At 44.7% G+C, this 20,451-nt stretch overlaps 1 protein-coding gene across 3 annotated transcripts in view; it reads left to right on the top strand.

Moving 5' to 3' along the window:
- Positions 1 to 267: 267 nt before the first annotated feature.
- Positions 268 to 20,451, top strand: part of TBX20 (T-box transcription factor 20) — a 35,492-nt gene continuing 15,308 nt past the window's right edge. For 2 of the 3 annotated variants that reach the window (XM_062625528.1, XM_062625529.1), the window contains exons 1-6: positions 268 to 586; positions 2,449 to 2,683; positions 3,647 to 3,811; positions 8,987 to 9,095; positions 14,464 to 14,622; positions 18,120 to 18,196. In XM_062625528.1, the coding sequence (XP_062481512.1) occupies positions 460 to 586; positions 2,449 to 2,683; positions 3,647 to 3,811; positions 8,987 to 9,095; positions 14,464 to 14,622; positions 18,120 to 18,196 (872 nt within the window). In that variant the 5' untranslated portion in view covers positions 268 to 459. Of the gene's footprint in view, positions 587 to 2,448; positions 2,684 to 3,646; positions 3,812 to 8,986; positions 9,096 to 14,463; positions 14,623 to 18,119; positions 18,197 to 19,527; positions 20,212 to 20,451 lie in introns of those variants that run through there. The other variant, XM_062625531.1, reaches the window with a different exon arrangement.

Genomic DNA, 20,451 nt, shown 5'->3' with positions numbered 1-20,451 from the left:
GATAAAGTGCATAGCCTAGGGACCTTCTCGGAGCATCCCCGGCCGGCATACCCCCCCTTAGAGGACTCCTAGGAGAGGGGAGCTCACTCAGAGCGGCAGCCCGGGGGCGGCTCGGTGAGCAGCGGGACTGGGTTGCCCGAGGGCGGAGCGGCGGCGGGGGTCGGCCACCCCCTGCCCTCCCCGCGGGCGGGCGCAGCCCTCTACTCCTCTTCTTCCTCCTTATTTTCCTCCTCTTCCTCCGCCCTCCTCCTCCCCCCTCGGCGGCCGGGCCGGGGCCCTTGACGTGTCCCGCCGCCGATTGGCCGCCGGCCGATAGGATCTCCGCGGCCCCGCGTTAAGGCGGGGGAGCGCGCAGCGCTAGGCGCAGAACGTTTCCTTTCCGCCCGGTATCCCGGCTCCGCTGGCCCCGGTACTCCGTCCCGCCTGTCCCGTGCCCAGCCGCTTCTCCCGTGGGTGGCCATGGAGTACACGCCGCCCCCCAAGCCGCAGCTCTCCTCCCGGGCCAACGCCTTCTCCATCGCAGCCCTCATGTCGAGTGGCAGCTCCAAGGACAAGGAGTCTTCCGAGAGCACCATCAAACCTCTGGGTGAGTGGGGACTGGGGCGGCCACTGGTGTCCGTGGGGCGCGGAGCTCCCTTCTCTACGTCCGTCCATCTGCCCACCCCTTTAAAGCCCCGCAGCCGGTTTCCTCCTTGCCCGCAGGTTTCCCCTTGCAGAAGTCAAAGCTCTGCCGCGAAACCCAGAGGAGCCTCTTCGTGTACTCACCGCCCTTCTTAGGCTAGGCTGTTTATAGCATGAACGGGCTCCTATAGCATGAACCGGCTCCGAAATTCCTCTAGCTTAAATCACTTCTGTCACTTACCCGGTTTGCCATTCTTAGAACTACTCACACCCCGAGGTGGTTACATCTCCCTTCGTTGCCATCAAGCGAACCTCTTCATAGCTATAGCAAAGAAACCATGGTTTTGAAGCCATCTAAGAGAATCTCCGCTATCGTGCCCAGGCTTATAAGGGGTAGTAAAACTTGTACGTAGACCTGAAAATCCCCTCGGTCCGCAGCCGCTCGCTGTAGGCTCATACAGGCTGTTTTACTCTACAGCGTCCGGAAGGATTTTTCTAGTAATTCCTGACGATTTTCGGGAAGCGACTTCGCTTTTATTCGCTCGCCTAGATTCAGATGCTCGAAGGCTTTAAAAACCGCTCATTATTGCCTTCTTCTCCTCCTGCCCCGAAATTCCTGCGGTCCTTGCGTCTATCCCTGAGTTCGCAGGAAAATACTGCTACAAGAAAAAAAAAAAGTGTTAAGCTTCTAGGGCGCCAATGAAGAAGATAACCCTCGATGTTATAGGAATTCGGAGAAGGCAGCGCTCTCGGCGCCTGCTCCACCTCATCAACGGACTCGACAGCTTCACATAGTCCAGGGGTTCATTGTGAACTTTACTTTTTAGACTAGGCGATAACGTAGGCCGGGAATGTTGTAGCATTTCCCGTTTGATATACTCACATGGTCTTGTGTTAACCGTAGCTGCTCTTCTTCATTTACCTTCCGTTTTTTTTTTCTGAAATAGCTCTTTCCATTAACTTTTCAATTACGTTTTAAACTCATTCCCCCACCCCGCCACTGAATTGGGAATCGAAGGGAAACGACTGCCCGGAGATTTGGCCGAAATCCCTCTGCGGAGAGGCCGGGCTGCGGACCCGCGGCCGCATCCCGCTGACGGGCCAGACCCCTGTGCCCTCCTCTCTTTCCCCTCAGAGGCCCTGAAGCCTCCCGGAGCTTGGGGAGGGGAGGGAAGAAGCTTCGGAGGGAGCTAACGCCGCACCCGCGGGGCCAGCGCCTCCGCGCAGGGTGCGCGGCCGCACGCAGCTCCCCTCCCCGGAGCCCGTTTCCCTAAGGGAGTGTGTTGAGCCTCAGCAATCCGGCTGAGAGGCAAGGGCAGAGCCGGCTTTCTGGGCGGGTGAGTTAGCGCTAGGAGCTCGCTTCCCCGCGGAGGAAGCGCGGCAGCGCTAAGGCTCCTTCCGAGTTACGGTCTCTGACAGCGGCGCAACTGAGGAGCAGCCGCCAGCGAGACCCTCGGAGCCGGGCGCTCCCGCTTGAATGAGAATTAGTGACTTTTCCATGGAAATCCTCGGCTGGCAACGAGGGGATCCCATCCTGACCCTCCGCGCCCGCGCAGCCGGCAGCAGCCGGGCGGGATGCGGCGGGGGCTGAGCCGCTCCCCGGCCTTTTCCCAAAGCTCATATCCGACAATCACCAGCTCTATCCTCAAATGATGAGCAGGCGCCTTAGAAACAGCGCGGCTGTGCGGGGTCAGAGGGGACAGCTGAACCAGAAACGCCTTTTAATTTAATTGTATTTTTACACAGTTTCTCTCAGCGGTCCCTAGTCCCATCTTGACTGAATAGTGTCTCTCTTCTTCTCTTTCCCCCCACCCTGAAATCCTGCAGAACAATTCGTTGAGAAATCCTCTTGCGCCCAGCCTTTGAGTGACTTATCCAGCCTGGACCCTCACGGGGATTTTAGCACCAGCCCTTCATCCCTGTGCACCGAGCCCCTCATCCCCACCACCCCTATCATCCCGAGCGAGGAGATGGCTAAAATCTCCTGCAGCCTGGAGACCAAAGAGCTCTGGGATAAGTTTCATGAACTGGGTACCGAGATGATCATCACCAAGTCCGGGAGGTAAGGCTGGGCAGCCCCGGCATCCCTGCGGGCAGCCTCCGTACAGTGCCTTTGGGCAGAGGGAAATGAAGGGAAACTAAACATCCCCCCCCCCCGGTTCTTATTCTGGGAGAGCAGCAAGGATGGCTAAGGGTTGGCACAGACACGGGGAAACGCGGGGTGGTGGAGAACGAACTCGGCCAGGGCTTGTTTTGCTTCGGTTTTCTTTTCTCTCCGTTGCAAGAGAATCCCAGGCTTCCTCCTCCGTTTCTTCTGTAAAGCCTTTTGGATGAGTCCATCGCAGTCCGGAAGAGCCGAGTGCCTTGTAGGGTTTTGTAACCCGCAGAGTTACTCGTTATTAACGCAGTTCCTCGACGATTGTGTTTTTTACCAGCGTGTGTGTTAAAAGCACATACCAAATCTGCAATTTGAGGCTGAAGAATTGAAACTGCTTTAAAAGTTATTGGACTATGTCGGGTCGACGGCACAATCTCACAGTTAAAAATAGCGTCTTGTAGAAATGGACGTAAAGGAAGTTTTTAGGTTTTGAAAATTCCTCTCGGAAATAATCGTAAACGCACATCTAAGCTACGGGAGACACTGAACGGTAATGATTTCTGCACTATTTCCCTAACACTGTGGATCCCATTAAAAAAATCCACCTAAGGACTTATGTACCTTCGGTACAAGTATTTTCGGGAATCGTTCTGTACGTTTAACAGGCAAAAGGTACATTTTTCCTCTTTAATTTTTGCCATGGTTTTGCTTCCAAAAAATCGTTTTGATTTCAAGTTGTTTTGTTTGGTCTTTTTTCTGTCCGTATTAGAGGCACACACGGGATTTAATTTCTACTATGCTGAAGCACAATCAATAGATGCTTTTTTTTTTTTTCCCCAGGTGGTTTAAATAGAATTCTTATTTTCAGAAGCTCTTTCATTTCTTTTCTCCATCACCTATTTATTTTCTGATTTGCCTTTATTTCAGGAGGATGTTCCCTACCATCAGGGTTTCCTTCTCGGGAGTGGATCCTGAAGCCAAGTATATTGTGTTAATGGATATAGTTCCTGTGGACAATAAAAGATACAGATATGCCTACCATAGGTCTTCCTGGCTAGTGGCTGGAAAAGCTGACCCTCCACTCCCTGCAAGGTTTGTAGATTTTACTGCTGGGATTCTTTTTATTTTCTTTACTTTTTCTTTATTGTTGCTATTATTTTCTTCAAGAATACCCGGTGTTTATCTTTTCACACTGTTTGCAAACAGCACTCTTAAGATTTTGAGTCTGTGCTCAACAGCATTGATTGCAAAACACTGACGAATTTCTGTGATGCAGAATCGGGCCCCAAATCGCTGCTTGAGGTTTAGTTTATATTGAATGCTCCAACGCATGCAGGACTTCACTAAAGGCTCTTTTATTTTGTATGTATATACATGTGTGTGTATGTATATATATTATATGTATATATAAATGAAGTTTGCCTCAATTCAGATAAGAAAGCTTAAAAAAAAATTAATATATATCGATTTCTCTCTTGGCTTTGCCCCCCCCCCCCCCCATTTGCCCACCACTGTTTGACTTCATAATATAAAACAATCCAAGCACCACCAGTCAAGTCCAAGTTGAAATACGCCGTTGCAGTTCAGTGCTGTTTATGCTTGAATATTTATTGCTTATTTCTTGATAACACATTCAACATTTGCTAAACTATACTTTTATTCTTGATTTTAGTTGTCTCTTAGGCAGCAGACAAAGTGTGGATCAGTTCTGCAGCACAGGGTTTGTTTGTAGTGTTTGTTTTTTTTTTTTTTTTGTTAAGGAATCCTGACATTTTTTTTGAGAAACTATGGGAAAAATCAATTAAATTCTCTCCATTTTCGATATAGAAACAAAAGGCTATAGACAATTCCTATAATAATTCTGTTAATGTAATGAATGACTGACCCCTTTGAGCATGGAGAAACTGAGGCTGCAGCACTAGGCTGTGCGGTGGGAGGGCACTTCAGAGACCCACACTTCATCGTATTCAGCACAGCACTTCAGTACCTACTTAAGCCCCCAAGTCCCATAAGGCTGAAGCACATGTCCAACGGCTTTGCTGAGTCAGAGCCGGAGATATGGAAATAACCTGGATGCCTCTCTGGCTTCAAAGAACCTTTCTGTTGAGGGCTCAATGCAGGCACACGGATCTGCTCCAGGTGGCTTAGCCCGGGGTTAAGAACTTGCTTATTACAGAGGCAGAAATTAGAAGTGAAACACAAGAAATGGAAGTGGATTTTTTGGTGTCTGTGAGTATAGGGACCGAATCCTGCATGCCTCCCTCATATAAATAGTTTAGCTGGATTCTTGCTGACTGCTCATCTCTGGAAGGCGGCTCAGGGAAGCAAACAAACAAAAAGTGCATGCAGAGAAGCTGTGATTAAAGACAGCAACCTAGGAGTTATGTTGGTTCTGTTTTCATGGCCAAAAACTCCTTCTTGCAATGCGGTTAACGTCTGAGGGCTTCATTTGACGTATTGTAATAGGCACTGATCAAAACCCCAAGGAAAAAACACGGGTCCTGCTCCAAAGAAGTCGGCATCAAAAGGAAAAATGAAAGGAGGACAGAAATAGTTTTTAAGGCAGAGTTCTCCCCTTCTTAGTTTTTTGTTCGTGTGCTTTCTGGGATACCTTTAAATAGATTGCTAATTCACACTGTATTTGGCATAGACTAGTTCAATAAGGAAATGCAAGAATATAAGACACTGATCCTTGGAATAAGTAGCAGCTGTCCTACTGAGTGTTTCAGAACCAGGGTCAAACCTTCTTGGAGTTTAATATTTATCATAATACTGTGGTAGCTCTTTGAGGTCCCCAATGGATCAGTGGCTCTGTGTGCAAAAGTGTACCTGTGCTGCTTCATTTTCAGGCTGTTTTGCCCCATGTGTAAATGCATCCCTCTCCTGTTCCATTTTCAGGATGCTTAGCCAAAAAGACCAGTGATCAGAGCAAAGGCACAGATTGCTTTTTCTTTGTATGAAGGGTACTTACATAGACACTTACACACTTTCTCCTCCTTATGTTTCTGTTCTGTGAGAAAAAAGGGTGTCAAGAGGTTCAGACATTTGCATTACTTGTGCTTTTTCTGTTAATGCATCTTTTGAGGTGGGAGGCCTCTGTCTTGCTTGAACACATTAAAAGTCGTACTCCTCCCACCTTGAAACAGGCTTGGTCCTGCTCTGGTAATAGAACCCCTTAATGAAGTTAAGATTTCTTGTCTTCAGAACACACAGTTTTAGCTCTTCTTACTTGAGTGCTAGTGAGGGGGGTACATGTGCTTAGCGCCTGGTACCAAGGTGCGAACTCCCCCTGCTCATCCTCCCTGCCTTCATGTGTACAGGCACAAAGGCATCAGGGGAATTATTAAGGAGTCACATTGTGCATGTGTGTAAGACTTTGCAGGATCCAACCTGTTAGCTGTTTTGCTCTTTGCATTATGCAAATAACTTTCAATGCTAAAACAGCTCCCCCCCCCCCCCCCAATTAATAAGTAATCTGTGATTCTGTTTGAAAGATTAGCCTTTCAGGGAACATTTTATTTAAACCAGTTTTATCCCTGTCTTCCAGCTGTCAATGTTTAAGACAAGCTTACGTTGCAACAAACACTTAAATAAAAATATTTTTTGGAGAGTCTTTTGTAAATCTTCAGAAGTGCTATTTGGGGATAGAACATCTATCTGATACTTTGCTCTCCTAAATTGCTAAGACTGTGTGAAACACCAGTTTCATCCGTTTCAGCATGTACCTTTATTTGTTCTTCCTTTTTCACCTTCTTTCCTTCACTCAGAAGTTTTTGTTGGTTTGTTTTTTTACTGTATTTGGCTATGATCATATTTTTAATGAAGTTATGGTGTCTACATGCTTAGAGACCTTTAGGTAGGAAAACTTTAAAAGGTATCATACTTGAGACATTAAAGTCATTAGAAGTAGCATGCTTGGGGTGCGTAGGACCAGACAAACTGTTAAACTAAACAGGAGAGTAGTGTTTCATTCCAAGATACACCAGAAGGAAGCAGTACCCAAACTATATCATGACACATTATATGCTGTGGAGCAAATTCACATCCAAATATGGCCCCTGAAGCCTTTGTGAACTGAAATGAGCAGCCCCTTGCATCTGGCCAGCCTTAGGCAGCGAAGCCTGCATGAGCTTCTGGGTGAGCCGTGTGTGCTGCACTGAAATGTGCACATTTATCTCTCTAGCCCATTTGCTTGTACACGCTCATAGTCCTGTTGATTAATTTTACTTCAAAGGGATATTCTTCTAGTTTTCAACCCTCTTCTCCAAGGTGTACAAGCTCATGCTGTCAAAGTGTGTGGATAGGTGTAGTTCACCAGGTGGAATCACACGTTGCAGTGGCTTGTAGCAAGTCTGTAAAGCAAAGCAAGGTCTGTTAACACATTTATGCAGCCTGTCCTTCAGTGACTTTCCTATTGGTGCTCTGCTAACATCCAGGCACTTGGCTGTTTGAAAGCACTGCCAGGCATCAACTGCCTCTGGTGTGAAACAATTGTGCTCAGCTTTTAGACACACCAAGATCTTTAGTCATTCCCCAGCGCATAGCTGGAATAGTTTGGCTTTTTGGTCCAATTAGCCAAACCTTGCTGAGCCTGATGCTCTGTGGTCACAATAAACATTATGAGCTATCCAGCCTTTCAAAATTAGGAGTCGGTCTGAACAAAACATGTATCTTAACGCTGGCTGAAAAGTTGCAGGGCATGTTTGAGACCCTATTTCTTTTGCCTTCTCTAATTCCTGGCTCCAAAGACTGAGATTTTCATAGGGTTTTCTTACAGGAAGGCAAAGTTATTTTTCATGAGAAGCAAAATTCTTTTGACAGAAAAGGATTCCAGGTTCTTGGGTTTTCAGATACACCATAATTTTTCATGAGCTTTGCAGTGTAATCAGCAAAGTCGATAGCAGTGTATGCTACAAATATTTTATTGCAACAGGAACCCAGGCTCAGCATCCCTCCTGTGGACACAGCTCTACCAGCCAAGCTGTGCTTTGGATCAATGTAAAGAAAACATCCTGCATATCCGAAGTGAGCTGTGCTGGTAAACTTCAGTTTCACTGTGTCTTGGGGATTCTGCTGGCAAAACTGGAGAGTGCAGGATCAAATCTCCTTCCTCTTTAAGCAACAGAGCTGTGCTCCCCAGAGTCTTTAGGACAGGCATTCCTTGATTAGGGATCAGTGCAGTCTATCAGAGAGTTACGCCCCACTGTTTAGTGGTTTTTCCATTCTCCTTATGCCTAAACCAGAATCGTAGCTCAACAACACTAAAAAAATGTTTATCTTTCTAACGCGGCGTCTCGGTGCTGCTACACCAACCTAATGGAAGAAATCCATGCCTGTGGCCAAAGACATCACCCAAAACAAGAGTCAGGCCCTCGCTGAGTGATAACCAACACCGACAGAAGCAGAACAGGTCTGGTTTGCACTAGCTAAAGGTGTTGTTCAGTGTCATAAAAGAACACTGAAGTTAAATAATTTTCTGCAATACATTATTCCTATAAAATATTTTTTTATGAACAGCCTGGCACTGGTAATTAGTCTGCTCATGATGTATATAGCGTTGTATCTATATGTCTTCTGTGCTTCCTTCTCTTCTGCTTAATTTCCAAAATGGTGGATTGTTAATTACAGAGCTGCAATTAATTTTTCATGTCAGACCGCTGTGCTGGACTGCAGCCTCCAACCTCTTATAAACAGACATCACCACAGCTAACGTATGATCGAGTGCAGGTTAAAATCATTATCACAGCTTAATGTTACATATAAAGAAAAATGCATTTTTATCTACATTCCCCCATTATCTCTCTAATGACACCATGTTTTTTCTCTCAGAGCTGTAGTCATTGTTATTTTAAGTGCTTGTTAGTACAGCTGTGGGGAAAGACATGATCAATTTTTCATTTGGGAAAAGGCACAACAGCAAATGTTAGTTAATGTCTCCATTTTAGATAACCAGATAAAATAATAGGTATGGTTAGAGAGCAATCGAGCACTTGGACAGGGGATTCTTCATTATGTTGCAGTGAATTAAAACAACTTGAGGCATCTGCTTCGCTGCCTTTCATGAACGGTTGTTTTTCAGGCACTTATTAACTAGGAGGAGATTGAATCTTGTTTGTGTAGCAGCTCTGTATTACCCTAAGCTCTCGGGATATAAGCATCTGTGAAACCACTGCTTATCCTGAAAGCAAGATAGTACGGGCTGCTTATGAGGTGGTGCCCGTGGGCAAGCCAAGAGGTGAGAGTTTTCATGTCCCCCGTGGTTTCTAGGTTGTACGTGCACCCTGACTCCCCGTTCACAGGAGAGCAACTGCTGAAACAGATGGTGTCCTTCGAGAAAGTCAAGCTCACCAACAACGAGCTGGATCAGCATGGCCACGTGAGTAGCCCTCCTGGTGGGAAAGGGTAATGGGAGCAATTGGCTTCACAGCTTAAACATACTGGGGTTTAATCTCTGTTGTTGAGGAACAGGTGACCAGAAATCAGGCTTCTTACCTGACATAAGGTAGAGCTCAGGTCAATGCAAGCATTCAAGTTATGCTTCTATTGCTATCAGAGGTAGAACATCCACTGGGGACAAGCTCAGGGTAGAATTGAGCATCCAAGCAAGGGAGAGAAGGGAAGCAGGTGAGCTTTCTGTCATGCTTCTGCCTACGTTTTGCCATGACATGGCATGGCATATGCTCTGCAATGTGCACTGGCTAGCCAGCTCACACACTTTTCCACATGTGCTTGGAAGCTCCCTCTCATTACAGGCAAGCTGTTAGGGTTTGGTCCATCAACAAGAGCTCTTTTACTTCCAGACTTCTCGCAGCATGGGCACAGTCAGCAGAAAATGCTGATGTGACACTAAAGCAACTGCTATTGAATTATAAAAATAAGCATGTCTCTGTTTCCCTTGAAATAACTGCAGGCTACCTGCAAGTCAAGGTACCTCAGGGTGGACTTGGGCCTCTAAAGGAGACAGGTCCCAGTTCTGTTTAGTACCAGTTTGCTGTCACAAGCCCTGACACTGAAAGTTGGTAAACAGGATGCAGAGCTGTTGGCCATGAGCTCCTACTGTGCTCCATCAGCAGGAACAACTCCTTTAGTTACCTGACTAAAGGTAGGTGGTAAGAAGAAGTATTGTCTGTCCTGTCCCCTTCCAAAAAGTGCTTGTAAAGAGAAGGCCCAGCCTGGTAGCACCGTCAAATTGCAAGTGAAGAGCTAAAAGTGTTGCCTCTGGGCTTGTCTGTTCCCCAGGGGAAGGCTGAAGGAGCAGGGGGATGGATTTGAAGGGTTTTCCCTGAGAAGGAACACAAAGGCAGTGTTAGTAAACAAGGTGTCAGGAAGAGAGGAGTGATTTTGAACTCTGAAGCATGTGTAGGGGTAACAAGCTTGCCAAGCTGAATAATTGTGGCACACGCGTTATCAGAAATCCCTCCCCTAGTGTGGTATTTATTGCCTTTCTGGACTTGGTGAGATGGTGGCTGTTTGAGCCGTTCTGTGCAAACACTTCTCACCCAAAAGAGAACTTTTACTCCTTTCAAGATCTAAGAATTGATCCAGGGCCATGATAATTCAAAATACATCCTGGAAACAACAATAACAACAACAACACATGTAGTTAACAAAATCCCAACAACGACCAAAAAACCTGACCAAAACCCCCACTGAAAACCCACAAAGCAAGCCCACAGAGATGCCTCTGTGAGGTCCTTTTGTAAAGATCTGTCTGTGAGTATATTTTTCTTGAATCTGTTTCCCACCATTCCCTTCCTGACTAGGGAAGAATGTATTTTTGTTTCCCTCTCTCTTTTATTTCATAATCTGTAGAAGGGCAAAGCTGAAGATTTGTGGGCTCTATCACTGAGCGATGATAGAGCAGTATACGTGCACATTTAAGAAGAAGCATTTTTCATCATAACAGGGGCCATGTGTGCCTCTTAATAAAGGGCTTGCAGCAGTATATTGCAAACTAGTTAGGAGCACTGCAGTTCCCAGAAGCCCAGACGAGTATAAAGAAAAAGTAGGTCTGAGAAGCTGTCGGGAACAGAGACATGTGACAGAGCAAGGAGATGTAATCATCTCAAATACAGGCGGTGGGAAAAAATGATCCATAGTGTTGGCGATGTGGCCTCCTGATTAACTTTCAAGGAAGCAGCAGAGGTGGATCCCATTCTTTACATGAAAGGTTTGGACAGCCAAACTCGATGGAAAGTTTTATATGTTCAGTTAAGAATAAGCCCCGAAGGCTTGATCCTGCGTTGAGGTGCGTGTGACAGGTGCCTTCATGTATTTTGTGGTGGTTTATGTTCCAGATTAGGGTGCCTAATTTCTGTGCTGCTTCACTTAAGATATGAAATTGCCATCATTGGATGCTCAGTAGAATTAAGGAAGAAATTAATTCTCTGGCGCCTTTAAGGACAGCTCGCTGTGTTTTGGTGTTTCTGAGCTCCCAAGTACTAAGAGAAGGGGAGAATTGAAATCCCTCCTGAAACATCTCCCTTCAGTTTGAAAGAGCCCCCCTTCACTGATGAGATCCTTTTTAACTGACCTGCTAAAATCTTAATTATGTTTGCTAAGGCGTGTTGGTTCCCGAGGAAGTCTGAATGACTTAAGAGACGCTTTTAATTGCTAGTTAGATAGAAAGAAACTGGATCCAACCTGATTCCAGCTTCTTCTAGTAGCTTTCTTACTTCATCCTCCAGAAGACAGTTCTGGTTGTGAAGGTAATTGTGGTGTTTTATTCACAGGGTGGCTCTTTTCCGGAAAAGGGATCTGAACAGAGGCATTTGTTTGTTCTAGCATTTGTTAGTTTTCTCTTCTTCCAAGACTTGTGGAGCTGGCAAGCATCTCTGCTTGTGTATCTTCAGTATGCATAACCCCATAGCTATGTACATATTCTCCTCAAGCATCAGGCAGAAGTCTTTATCTCTGTGTGCATGACATACAGCTTGCTCCATGGAAACACTTTCAGCTATCTTTGCCAGAGGAAGGAAATGGCTCCTGTCTCTGGATTTTTACAGCCAAGAGAGTAATTCCCATTTTTCGCTTGAGGAACATTTATGAACATGATTTTTTTTCCAGGTTCCTGGTGATGTTTTTCACACAGACTGCTGCTTTTAGGCCTTTTCGTTGTGCTTAGTCAGGGTTGCATCATTTATGGTTTACGGTGAGGTGAACTATGAGCGTATACATTATCAAAATTGCTTTTCTGGCATCCACGATAGCAAAACTCCAACACGTGAATGTTTGCAAAAGCAAACACAAAGGTGTGAACATGGCCAACAAGTAACTGTGAAAGCAGGAGCTTCAGAATAGTCACCAGGAGTTATGCCCAGGGTGTTTTTTGAGTCAACCTGGCAGAAGTGAGGAACCTCCATGCTTTTAGAATGCAAAGTGCCTGGTAACACTCTTCATCGGTGAATATGGAAGCTGCATTCACAGCACAGTTCCTAAATTCAAAGCCACCTCAGGGATTTTGCAGCTGGCATCCAGATTGCCTCCGGTGACTCGTCTGGAGACAGTTTGAGCCAGATGCCTACAAACCTGCCTGACCCTAGAGTGAACGTATCCTGTAATGATGGATCCTGGTCATCTTCCCTGCTGCAGGCTGTCAGCACAAAGGCAGATGGGATGCTGGGGACCTGGGACCATGCTGTATTGCCAGTAAGCCTGTGCCAGGGGGGCTGCCTTAAGCATATATAGTATTGCAGAACTGGCATCAGCCTGGGCTTTGAGCCCACCCTTGGAGACTACTCTGTGAGAAGCACCCTGTGTACCTAACTCCTTCAGGCTGTTTTGATGGTCCTAACCTCAGAAGTTGCATGGATATTAAGGGGTATATTTGTGAGGTATCCTGCTGACTTTAGCATCCGTGAATACTGCAACATCCGCAGCCTGAGCGGGGATGCAGATGGAGCGCTACCTACACAGACCCTCATGAAAAGGAAATAGTGACCTAACCCTTGGCCATGGGTCTTTTGTGACATCCTGGCTATATCTGGTACTTGCTTTGTACCTGAAAGACCTGACTTGTTTCTAGTGGGAATGCACAGTGTAGAGCATTGTGGCAGGGGATGTTATCCATATGCACATTTGGTTTTGGAAAACTTTCATACAAGATTACATGATCGTGTTTGAGAAATGGAGTTTCTTTATGACAATTCACATTCACAGAGGAGTGAAAGGAAAGGGCATGTGTGGGATCTGCTCTTGTCACAGTTTTTTCCTCCTTCCTTTCGGCTGCTGCTCAGATGTAATGCCTTAGGGTGGATAAAGCAGTAATGAAAGGTAACGGGAAGAGCCAAGCTCTGTGGGCCAACCCCTCAATAAGCTCATCACCATACCACCCTTTAAAGTGTCTTTTCCAGCTCCTTAGAGCTGCCCAAATGACCAGGATGGTAAGACAAAATTGTACAAAGAGAAGGAAGAGTGCTAAGGATATTAAAGCCAAAGTCAATGGCCGTTTTGTGTGTGCATTTGGAAAAAGGTGAAGTGATGCAAGAAAGCAACTGAGGTGGTAAGAGCACATGCAACACTTTCAGGGCAATAAAAGTGCCCCCACAAAGTCACAGTACAAGTTTCAGCAATATTTGGCTGCAAAGCAAATGCTGATGGAAACTTTAGCCGTGGCAAATCTGTTCCTAAGTTCTCCCCTCCAATGCAACATGCAGCCTCTCCCATTGACTGAGTTAGCATGAAATACTGCACCCCTTCTGCTGTGTTTCAGCTGAAGTTAACGCTTCCTGAGGAATGCACATTAGCTATTCCAGATGTACAGATCTGACTGTAACGTCGTTATGGCCCCTGCAAAATAGAACCACCCACACCAGTGCCAATTTCGTCTTGTGACTGTGATTATATCCAAAACAAGGACTGGTGCAAGATGAGCTCTGTATTTAATTCTTATATTGTAATACTGTGGTTAGCGGCAGCCAAACAGGCCTCCAGCCAGTGGTAACTGAAGCAAGTGGGACTCTGGGTTTGACTCCAGTGAACGCTGACCTTGGTTAGCTGGTACATTAGGTTTAGAATTGTTTTGGGACCTCGTAAACAACTATTAACGAGAATAAAATGGCAAAACCTGGTCATTTTGGGGTTCTGTACTGGGTTTCCTCCTTTCTCTCATTTTTGGTAGTCTGTTTTTGGTAGTCTGCGGTGAACAGCATCTACAGCGTAGTTGGCTTTAAAGATTTGCCAAAGTAAAAGGATCTGGGGTGTTTTATTTTGGTCATGTCTATGCTGCTGGTTTTTTTTGATTGGGTTTTATTTTTTCCTGGGTTTTGGTTTGGGGATGTGTGTGTATTTTTTATATACATAAAACATACCAGGGATTCCTGGCTGTTTTCATTCTGCACCTGCACGTTTCTGCAAGTGTGGATTCCGAATCGTAAGTTTTCATGAGTAACATATTTTCCCTTGCAGCTGACACCTGCAAACCTGGGCACATGCTAGCAGTAACAAAGCCTGTATGTAAAACACCTCACCTGTAGGAACAGGTATTTATGTTTTAGGAAAATAAGTGTTCAGCAGTGGCGTAGGAGTGAAAGGAAAGCAGCTCCTGGGATGCCTGCTTTTCCACCTTCCTTTTCTGGAACTGCCCAAAAGGAGCTGGAGAGTTTCCTCTGAAAATCAGCCCCTGGCTAGCTGTATTTCAGAGATCTCCCCTGCAGTGTGAATTAGATCTTGTTTTCCCCCTGCATGCCTTTGAGGGTGCTGTTAACCTTCCTCTCAGGACAGTCCCTTGTCACTCTTTCTTGCAGATCATTCTGAACTCCATGCACAAGTACCAGCCAAGGGTGCATATTATTAAGAAGAAGGATCACACGGCTTCTCTGCTAAACCTGAAATCGGAGGAGTTCAGGACGTTTATCTTTCCAGAGACCGTTTTCACTGCTGTTACCGCCTACCAGAATCAATTGGTGAGTACATCTGCTAATTTCCACAGATTTAACTAAATCCCACCTTGCTGAGAACTCCCTTTTCCCCAATTTCCACTCCCCCTTTCCCTCTTTTTCCAGTTAGGAAAATTTCTATATAACCTACCTTTCCGTGCCAGGGTCTGTTGTGACTGTGCCGAATCTAATTCATATTCAGGAGTAATTCTTACGTAGATGGGTAGTACTACCAACTTCAAAGAGCCCTAAGGATTATTCATGGGAGTAAAGATGACATGAAAGAGGCTTTCATTTGTCTTCCATTTTGCCTATACAAAGCTGTTTGCATATTATCATTTAGCCCTTTTCTAATTATAGCTCATTAAGGAACTGGTCTTATTTGCAAGGATCTTTGATGTCACAAGCTATCAGCTGAGAGATACTCTGGTTTGCACGGGATGATTTCATGGCCTTAAAAAGCTGACTAATTAAGATGTAAGGCTTAAACGTAAGGGAAATCACTCAGAGATATGCTTTTCAGAGGCTGCCCAGATTACATCCAGATGTTTGAATTTCAATATGCATGCCAGTGAATAATATATACAAAATGGAGGAGATCATAACAATGGATTGCTAATGAGTAATTTTAGGAAGTATATAAACAGAGAGCAGAGGCTCTGCTTGACAGTGGATAGGGCTTTAATAATTAAGTCAGTGGAAATATGTTGCTGGCTTCACTGCAATTTGGAATGTGCTTTAAGTGCTTAGTGACTATGTCACTTAATGAAAAAATAAATCTCTCCCTCCTTAATTCCCCCAAGCTAAGAAAAATACAAGTACTGTCCCAACATGGAGGCAGGAGTATCCCAGAGTCAGCGTACCTGCTGGGCTATTTAATGAAGCCAAAGTAATTAATTTCTAAATGCAGTGAATAAAATGCAACTACTGCACAGGGGCAGAAGAAGCTCTGAAGATAATTGTGTAGTATTAAGTCAGTCCTTGAGACAGATCCCATGTCCTACTTCAAGGCTTTAATATCTGAATGTATTGATTTTAAACTGAGGTTTGTATCTAAATCCTGCAGAAAATGCATTCAGGACCTGACAATCTCAAGAATACAATGTTTGGACAGACAGAGTGATTTTTCCATGTAACTTTCTTCAGAAACCAGAAAAATAGTTGCAGGCACAAAACCAGCTGAACCTGAAATGCATTTCTGTAGGATGGATTTGTGTTTACGGGCACTATTTACACCAGAGATGTTTCTAAGCTAACCTCCCCAAAGCACATACATTGAGTCCTGGAAGACTTCTCAATGGAACATCTCCAGAAACCCTAGAGGTTGATGCTGTCTTTTTATTTATGACCGATGAAAACTGAGCCTTTTTTCATTTTTGCCATTTCTTTCAGAACTGTTTTAAGGAGGGATTGATTACATTTCTGGAGGTTATTAGATAAAAGCTAAATAACATTACACTTTCAACAAACTATCTCATAATTTAAGATTTAAAGGGCATGCATTTATTTAAACAGTCAAACCACTGCCACGGAGTTGAATTGTAGGTCAGATTTAATTTTAAAATGCTTTCTAGCAGATGTGCTCTAGTTGTTTGTGAGACAGTCTCTCAGGAAAAATATGGCCATAAATGATTGTGAGTCTCATCTGGCACCGGTGTACACAAAAAGTTTCTCTTGTGATGTCATACCAAATCTTTAATATCAGAAAATATAAGTTTGATTGGTGAAAATATGCTCAAGAGATGAATAGATGTCCTTATTATCCTGCAGCACAGTTGGCTTGGTGTGTTGGTGATCTAAGTCAATGGAGCTAGTTAGAACATGTCTTTTTTCAAGGTCGTTTTTAGGATGCTGCCATAAAAACATTCACTGTATGTGAGGCACTAACTTTTTTGCAAAATCACTGTGAGTCAAGGGCTAACTTGCCGCGTTGTGACAAGGCTGGTGCTCAGGGAGCTTTCCGCTGGTTGTACCTCATGGTTCTACCATCACGAGATGGGCTCAAACTCTCAGCCAGCACTGAGGTCCCATGCTGTTTGACCAGCTATAGGAACAACTGGTGAGCTGCAGCAGCTCCTGCCTGGCACTTCAAAGCAAGGACCTTCCCCAGAGAGCCTGGGAGACCTGTATGAGCCCAAGATGCCAAGCAGGGAAGGTAGCAGCCCAGGGGTGAAAGGACTTGCCCAGGGTAACAGCCACTCAATGTATTGTTCATACACTGCAGACCAGTACTTAAATACTCATGTTTTGTCTTTATAAGCCATTCCCTCCCTCTGTATTTCCCTCCCAGAAGATCTTTTTCTCATAATGAAAAGCTGGGCTCAGTTGTCCTTTTTAACTATTTTTACTAATTTATTTTTCTTTAATTTGGAGGATAACCCACCCCATTTTGAAATACTGTTGTTTGAGAGGATTTGATTGTTTGAGGATTTGGAGAAGATCCCTTTTCTTGCCGAGTCTCAAGGGACAGCTATTAAAAATGAGGTTGTGGCCTCTTCAATACAGGCTTTTTTGAGGAAAGCCAGGCCAACATAGCCACTCAGTATGAAGTGCTGAGAGCTGTTATTTTCGTGAGTTTCATCTAGAGTTGGTGGCATTCACTGCCTGGCAGGACAAGTCCTGTGTTGTCCCTTGTCAAGCTCTAACGTTTACGGTTTTATTTTGAATTCTTTCAAGAAGTATGGCTGGAAAATCTGAATGTTACAATGATGTCTAGGGTTTTATCTACCAAATCTCATCTGGTTGCACAGTCAGAACATTTCACAAGGGTAGTGGTGTATTTTCTTCCTGCTCCCATAAAACCACAGTTGCAGACATCACCTACGGCTGAAAAGTTTCACTGCAAATGCAAGGTGAGCCCTGATGCTCTGGGGCAAAGGGTCTCTTGAGCACAGTGGAAAGGATGACAGGATGCACTGGGCAGGTTTGTAGCTGCTTTCTAAAGAAGGGATGAGAGTTTTGGTTGTATGATCTCTGACTGATGGTTTTAATGGGGTTACTCCTTTAACCCAGGTTCCATCAATTTAAATCTGAGTTCTCCCCACATTTTTCTTCCCTCATTAGCCTCTTTCCGTAGCTAAACTGCCCCAGTGTGGTGGCTGGCAGGTTTGGCTGAAAACATTAGCTCCTAGTTTGGGCTCAAATGAGTTGATGTGCAGCTCCACCAATGAGGCTCAGATGTTAGCAGGGTGCTCTGTTGCTCATGGAAAAGACAGCCTGATTCATGCGCTTCAAGTATTTGGAAATAGTGATGCTGTATACATGGGTGGGTTCCTCCTGCTCTGGGTTACATGACAGCTGAGACCACTGTGCCCTTTGGTCTTTCCATTGCCATATGTGTAATACACCCTGGTTTGCCCCTGCCAGCTTTGCAGCATTTCAGGAGTAGCTAGCGCATACGAACACACACAAGGAGCATGGATAAAATTAGCAGTGAAGTCAGGAGGATGGATCGGTTAACACTTTGTACGCTACAATACCTTAACGCTATATTCATGTTGCGTTGCTCTTTTCTGTGTTCCCAGATAACCAAGTTGAAAATTGACAGCAACCCTTTTGCTAAAGGATTCCGGGACTCTTCCAGACTCACTGATATCGAGAGGTAATGGGGACTTTCTGTTTACTTTCCATGCAGATAAGATAAAGAGAAGAGAGAGTTTGTAGGAAAAGCATCCTTTCAACTCCTGAGAAGCTGTGCATTTTAATGTTATCTTGTTGCATGCAGTAAGCCTCCTCCACCTCCTTTAAAAATACTTATAAACTTTATGAAGAAAGAGCTGGTTTGAGTTTTGACATCTGTTCCAGTTGGGGCTAATATATTCATCTTCCTGAGGGGACTTCTTGAAGGGGGTGGGGGAAAGGGTCAGTTTTACAACTTCAGAATGAAAAGCTTTTTTCTTATCGTGCCATTTAACCCTACTGAGGGCTGTGAACTGGGTCAATGGGAAACAAGGGTAGTGGTCCTGTGAAAAACATCTTTATAGCTCCCCACTGCTCCACACAGTGGAAAAGAGAGGGGAGCTTCCCAAAATACACTTCAGCAGTTCCAGACACTGAAGTCAGCAATTATTGCTATCAGGATGAATCCCATAACTCCCACTCTGATGACAAAGATGCCATTTTTGTTTCACCAAAATTGCACTGCAGGCTGCATCAGGGGAAAGCCTTATCTGGAAACTGTTGAGTCTTGTGTGTGTGCAGTTCATTATAAGCAACTGCTGCCATAGGGAAAGAAGCATTAACCCACAGTTGAGTAGGAAATTAACTTCAATCTCTTGGTAGCTCTCCAGCACATCACATTTTTACGATATCGTGTCAAACAGTTTGGCAAATGAAGCAAATTAAGCTGCCTGTGTCCTTCAGTCTGGAAGGGAACTTGATGGAGATGGATACAGCACATCCAAATTTCCCTGTAAGCACACAGTCATGAAAGAAAGTTTGGAGAGGCCAAAACCCTCCAGGCTCCTATGTCATCTGGGGATATCCAGATGTATCTGTGAATCATCTTTTGCAGGTGCACATAGGGGACAAACTGCTCAATGAAGTCATATCCATACAGCTAGGGAAAGTCTTTACAGCACTGCAAAAGTACCTCAATCTAAGCAGCAACATTGATGGGAGATAGTGGTATATTTTATACCTTGCCAGTGACAGGATCATTAGTGATATGTTGAGTAATTGGCTAAAGAAGAGTAATTTTACACAGCACTCTTGCAAAGTTGTTAAGAATTGCTTCCTAATTGAAAGCCTTTGTTGAAATTGGAAAAAGAACCAAACCAGATTCGATTAAAATAGCACAGCTTGCTGTACAGACAAAGTACTAAGGTAAAGAACACCCAAAGCTCAGGTTTGTGTGCAATAAATAGTCAATAAAAGACCTGTAGGAAGAGCAGATACTTTGATTTTTCACACTTCAGTTTCCTTGTTTTACAGGCAGGCAACACCTAATGACACAGCTTTGGAAGGGCTGAGCGAGTCTGAATAGATAAGCTGGGAGAAAAACTTAAGTTACCTCTGTGCAGATGAACTGACTATCGTGGTGCTGGATATGAAGGGAATTTTTCCAGAGGACATCTTATTATAACAGCACATGGCATGGAGTCAGAAATGCTGAACATAAACCACAGTGCCCTTTTGTTTATTGATAAGTGTAAGAATAGAGCCTGAGACAGGCAGCCTAGCCGAGGCACCGACACTGCCTCGAAAGATAAGGGAGCCACACGTGAAACCTACAATAAATACAGGAAACAGAATGTAGAAAGTATTTAAATGATATTAAAGCTCTGTATTTAAGAGTCTAAGTGCAGTTAAGAACTTATTTTGACTTAAATTGGAAAGTTTATCCCTCATTAGGGAACGGTATTTAAAAATAACCCCAGAAACTGCTGCACAACAGATCAAGTAATGAGATAGTCATAGTGTAACACACAAGAGGCCTGGTAAGAAACTCTTTGAGAATTTCCTACGTTATGTGATATGCTTCAGAAATACCAAGGGCTTTATTCAGTTCCAGCATTAAAATATTCAGGCAGATGAGAATGCCATTCTTTTAAGTGCTCACTGGCTCCATAGACTTCATGTTAGTGCCAGCAAAATTGCTAAAGGAATCTGATAAAAAGTGCAAGGAAAAGCAAAGTGAGATATTTCATATGGTATGACAGTAAGACAAGTAACTAGGGTAGATTTCAGATTAGACCTTAGGCAGCACCTGTGAGGATGATGAGGCGCTGGCACAGAGAAACTGTGGCTGCTCCATCCCTGGCAGTGTTCAAGGTCAGGTTGAACAGGGCTTGGAGCAAGCTGCTCTAGTGGAAGGTGTCCCTGCCTGTGGTAGGGGGTTGGAATTGGTCCTTTCCG

This window comes from Pezoporus occidentalis, unplaced genomic scaffold (assembly GCF_034315485.1).
Source record: "Pezoporus occidentalis ecotype Australia unplaced genomic scaffold, CSIRO_AGI_Poc_V1 ctg28, whole genome shotgun sequence".
Lineage (NCBI taxonomy): Eukaryota > Metazoa > Chordata > Aves > Psittaciformes > Psittacidae > Pezoporus > Pezoporus occidentalis.
The sequence above is the reverse complement of the archived record's forward strand: the minus strand, read 5'-3'. Positions and strand labels throughout refer to the sequence as shown.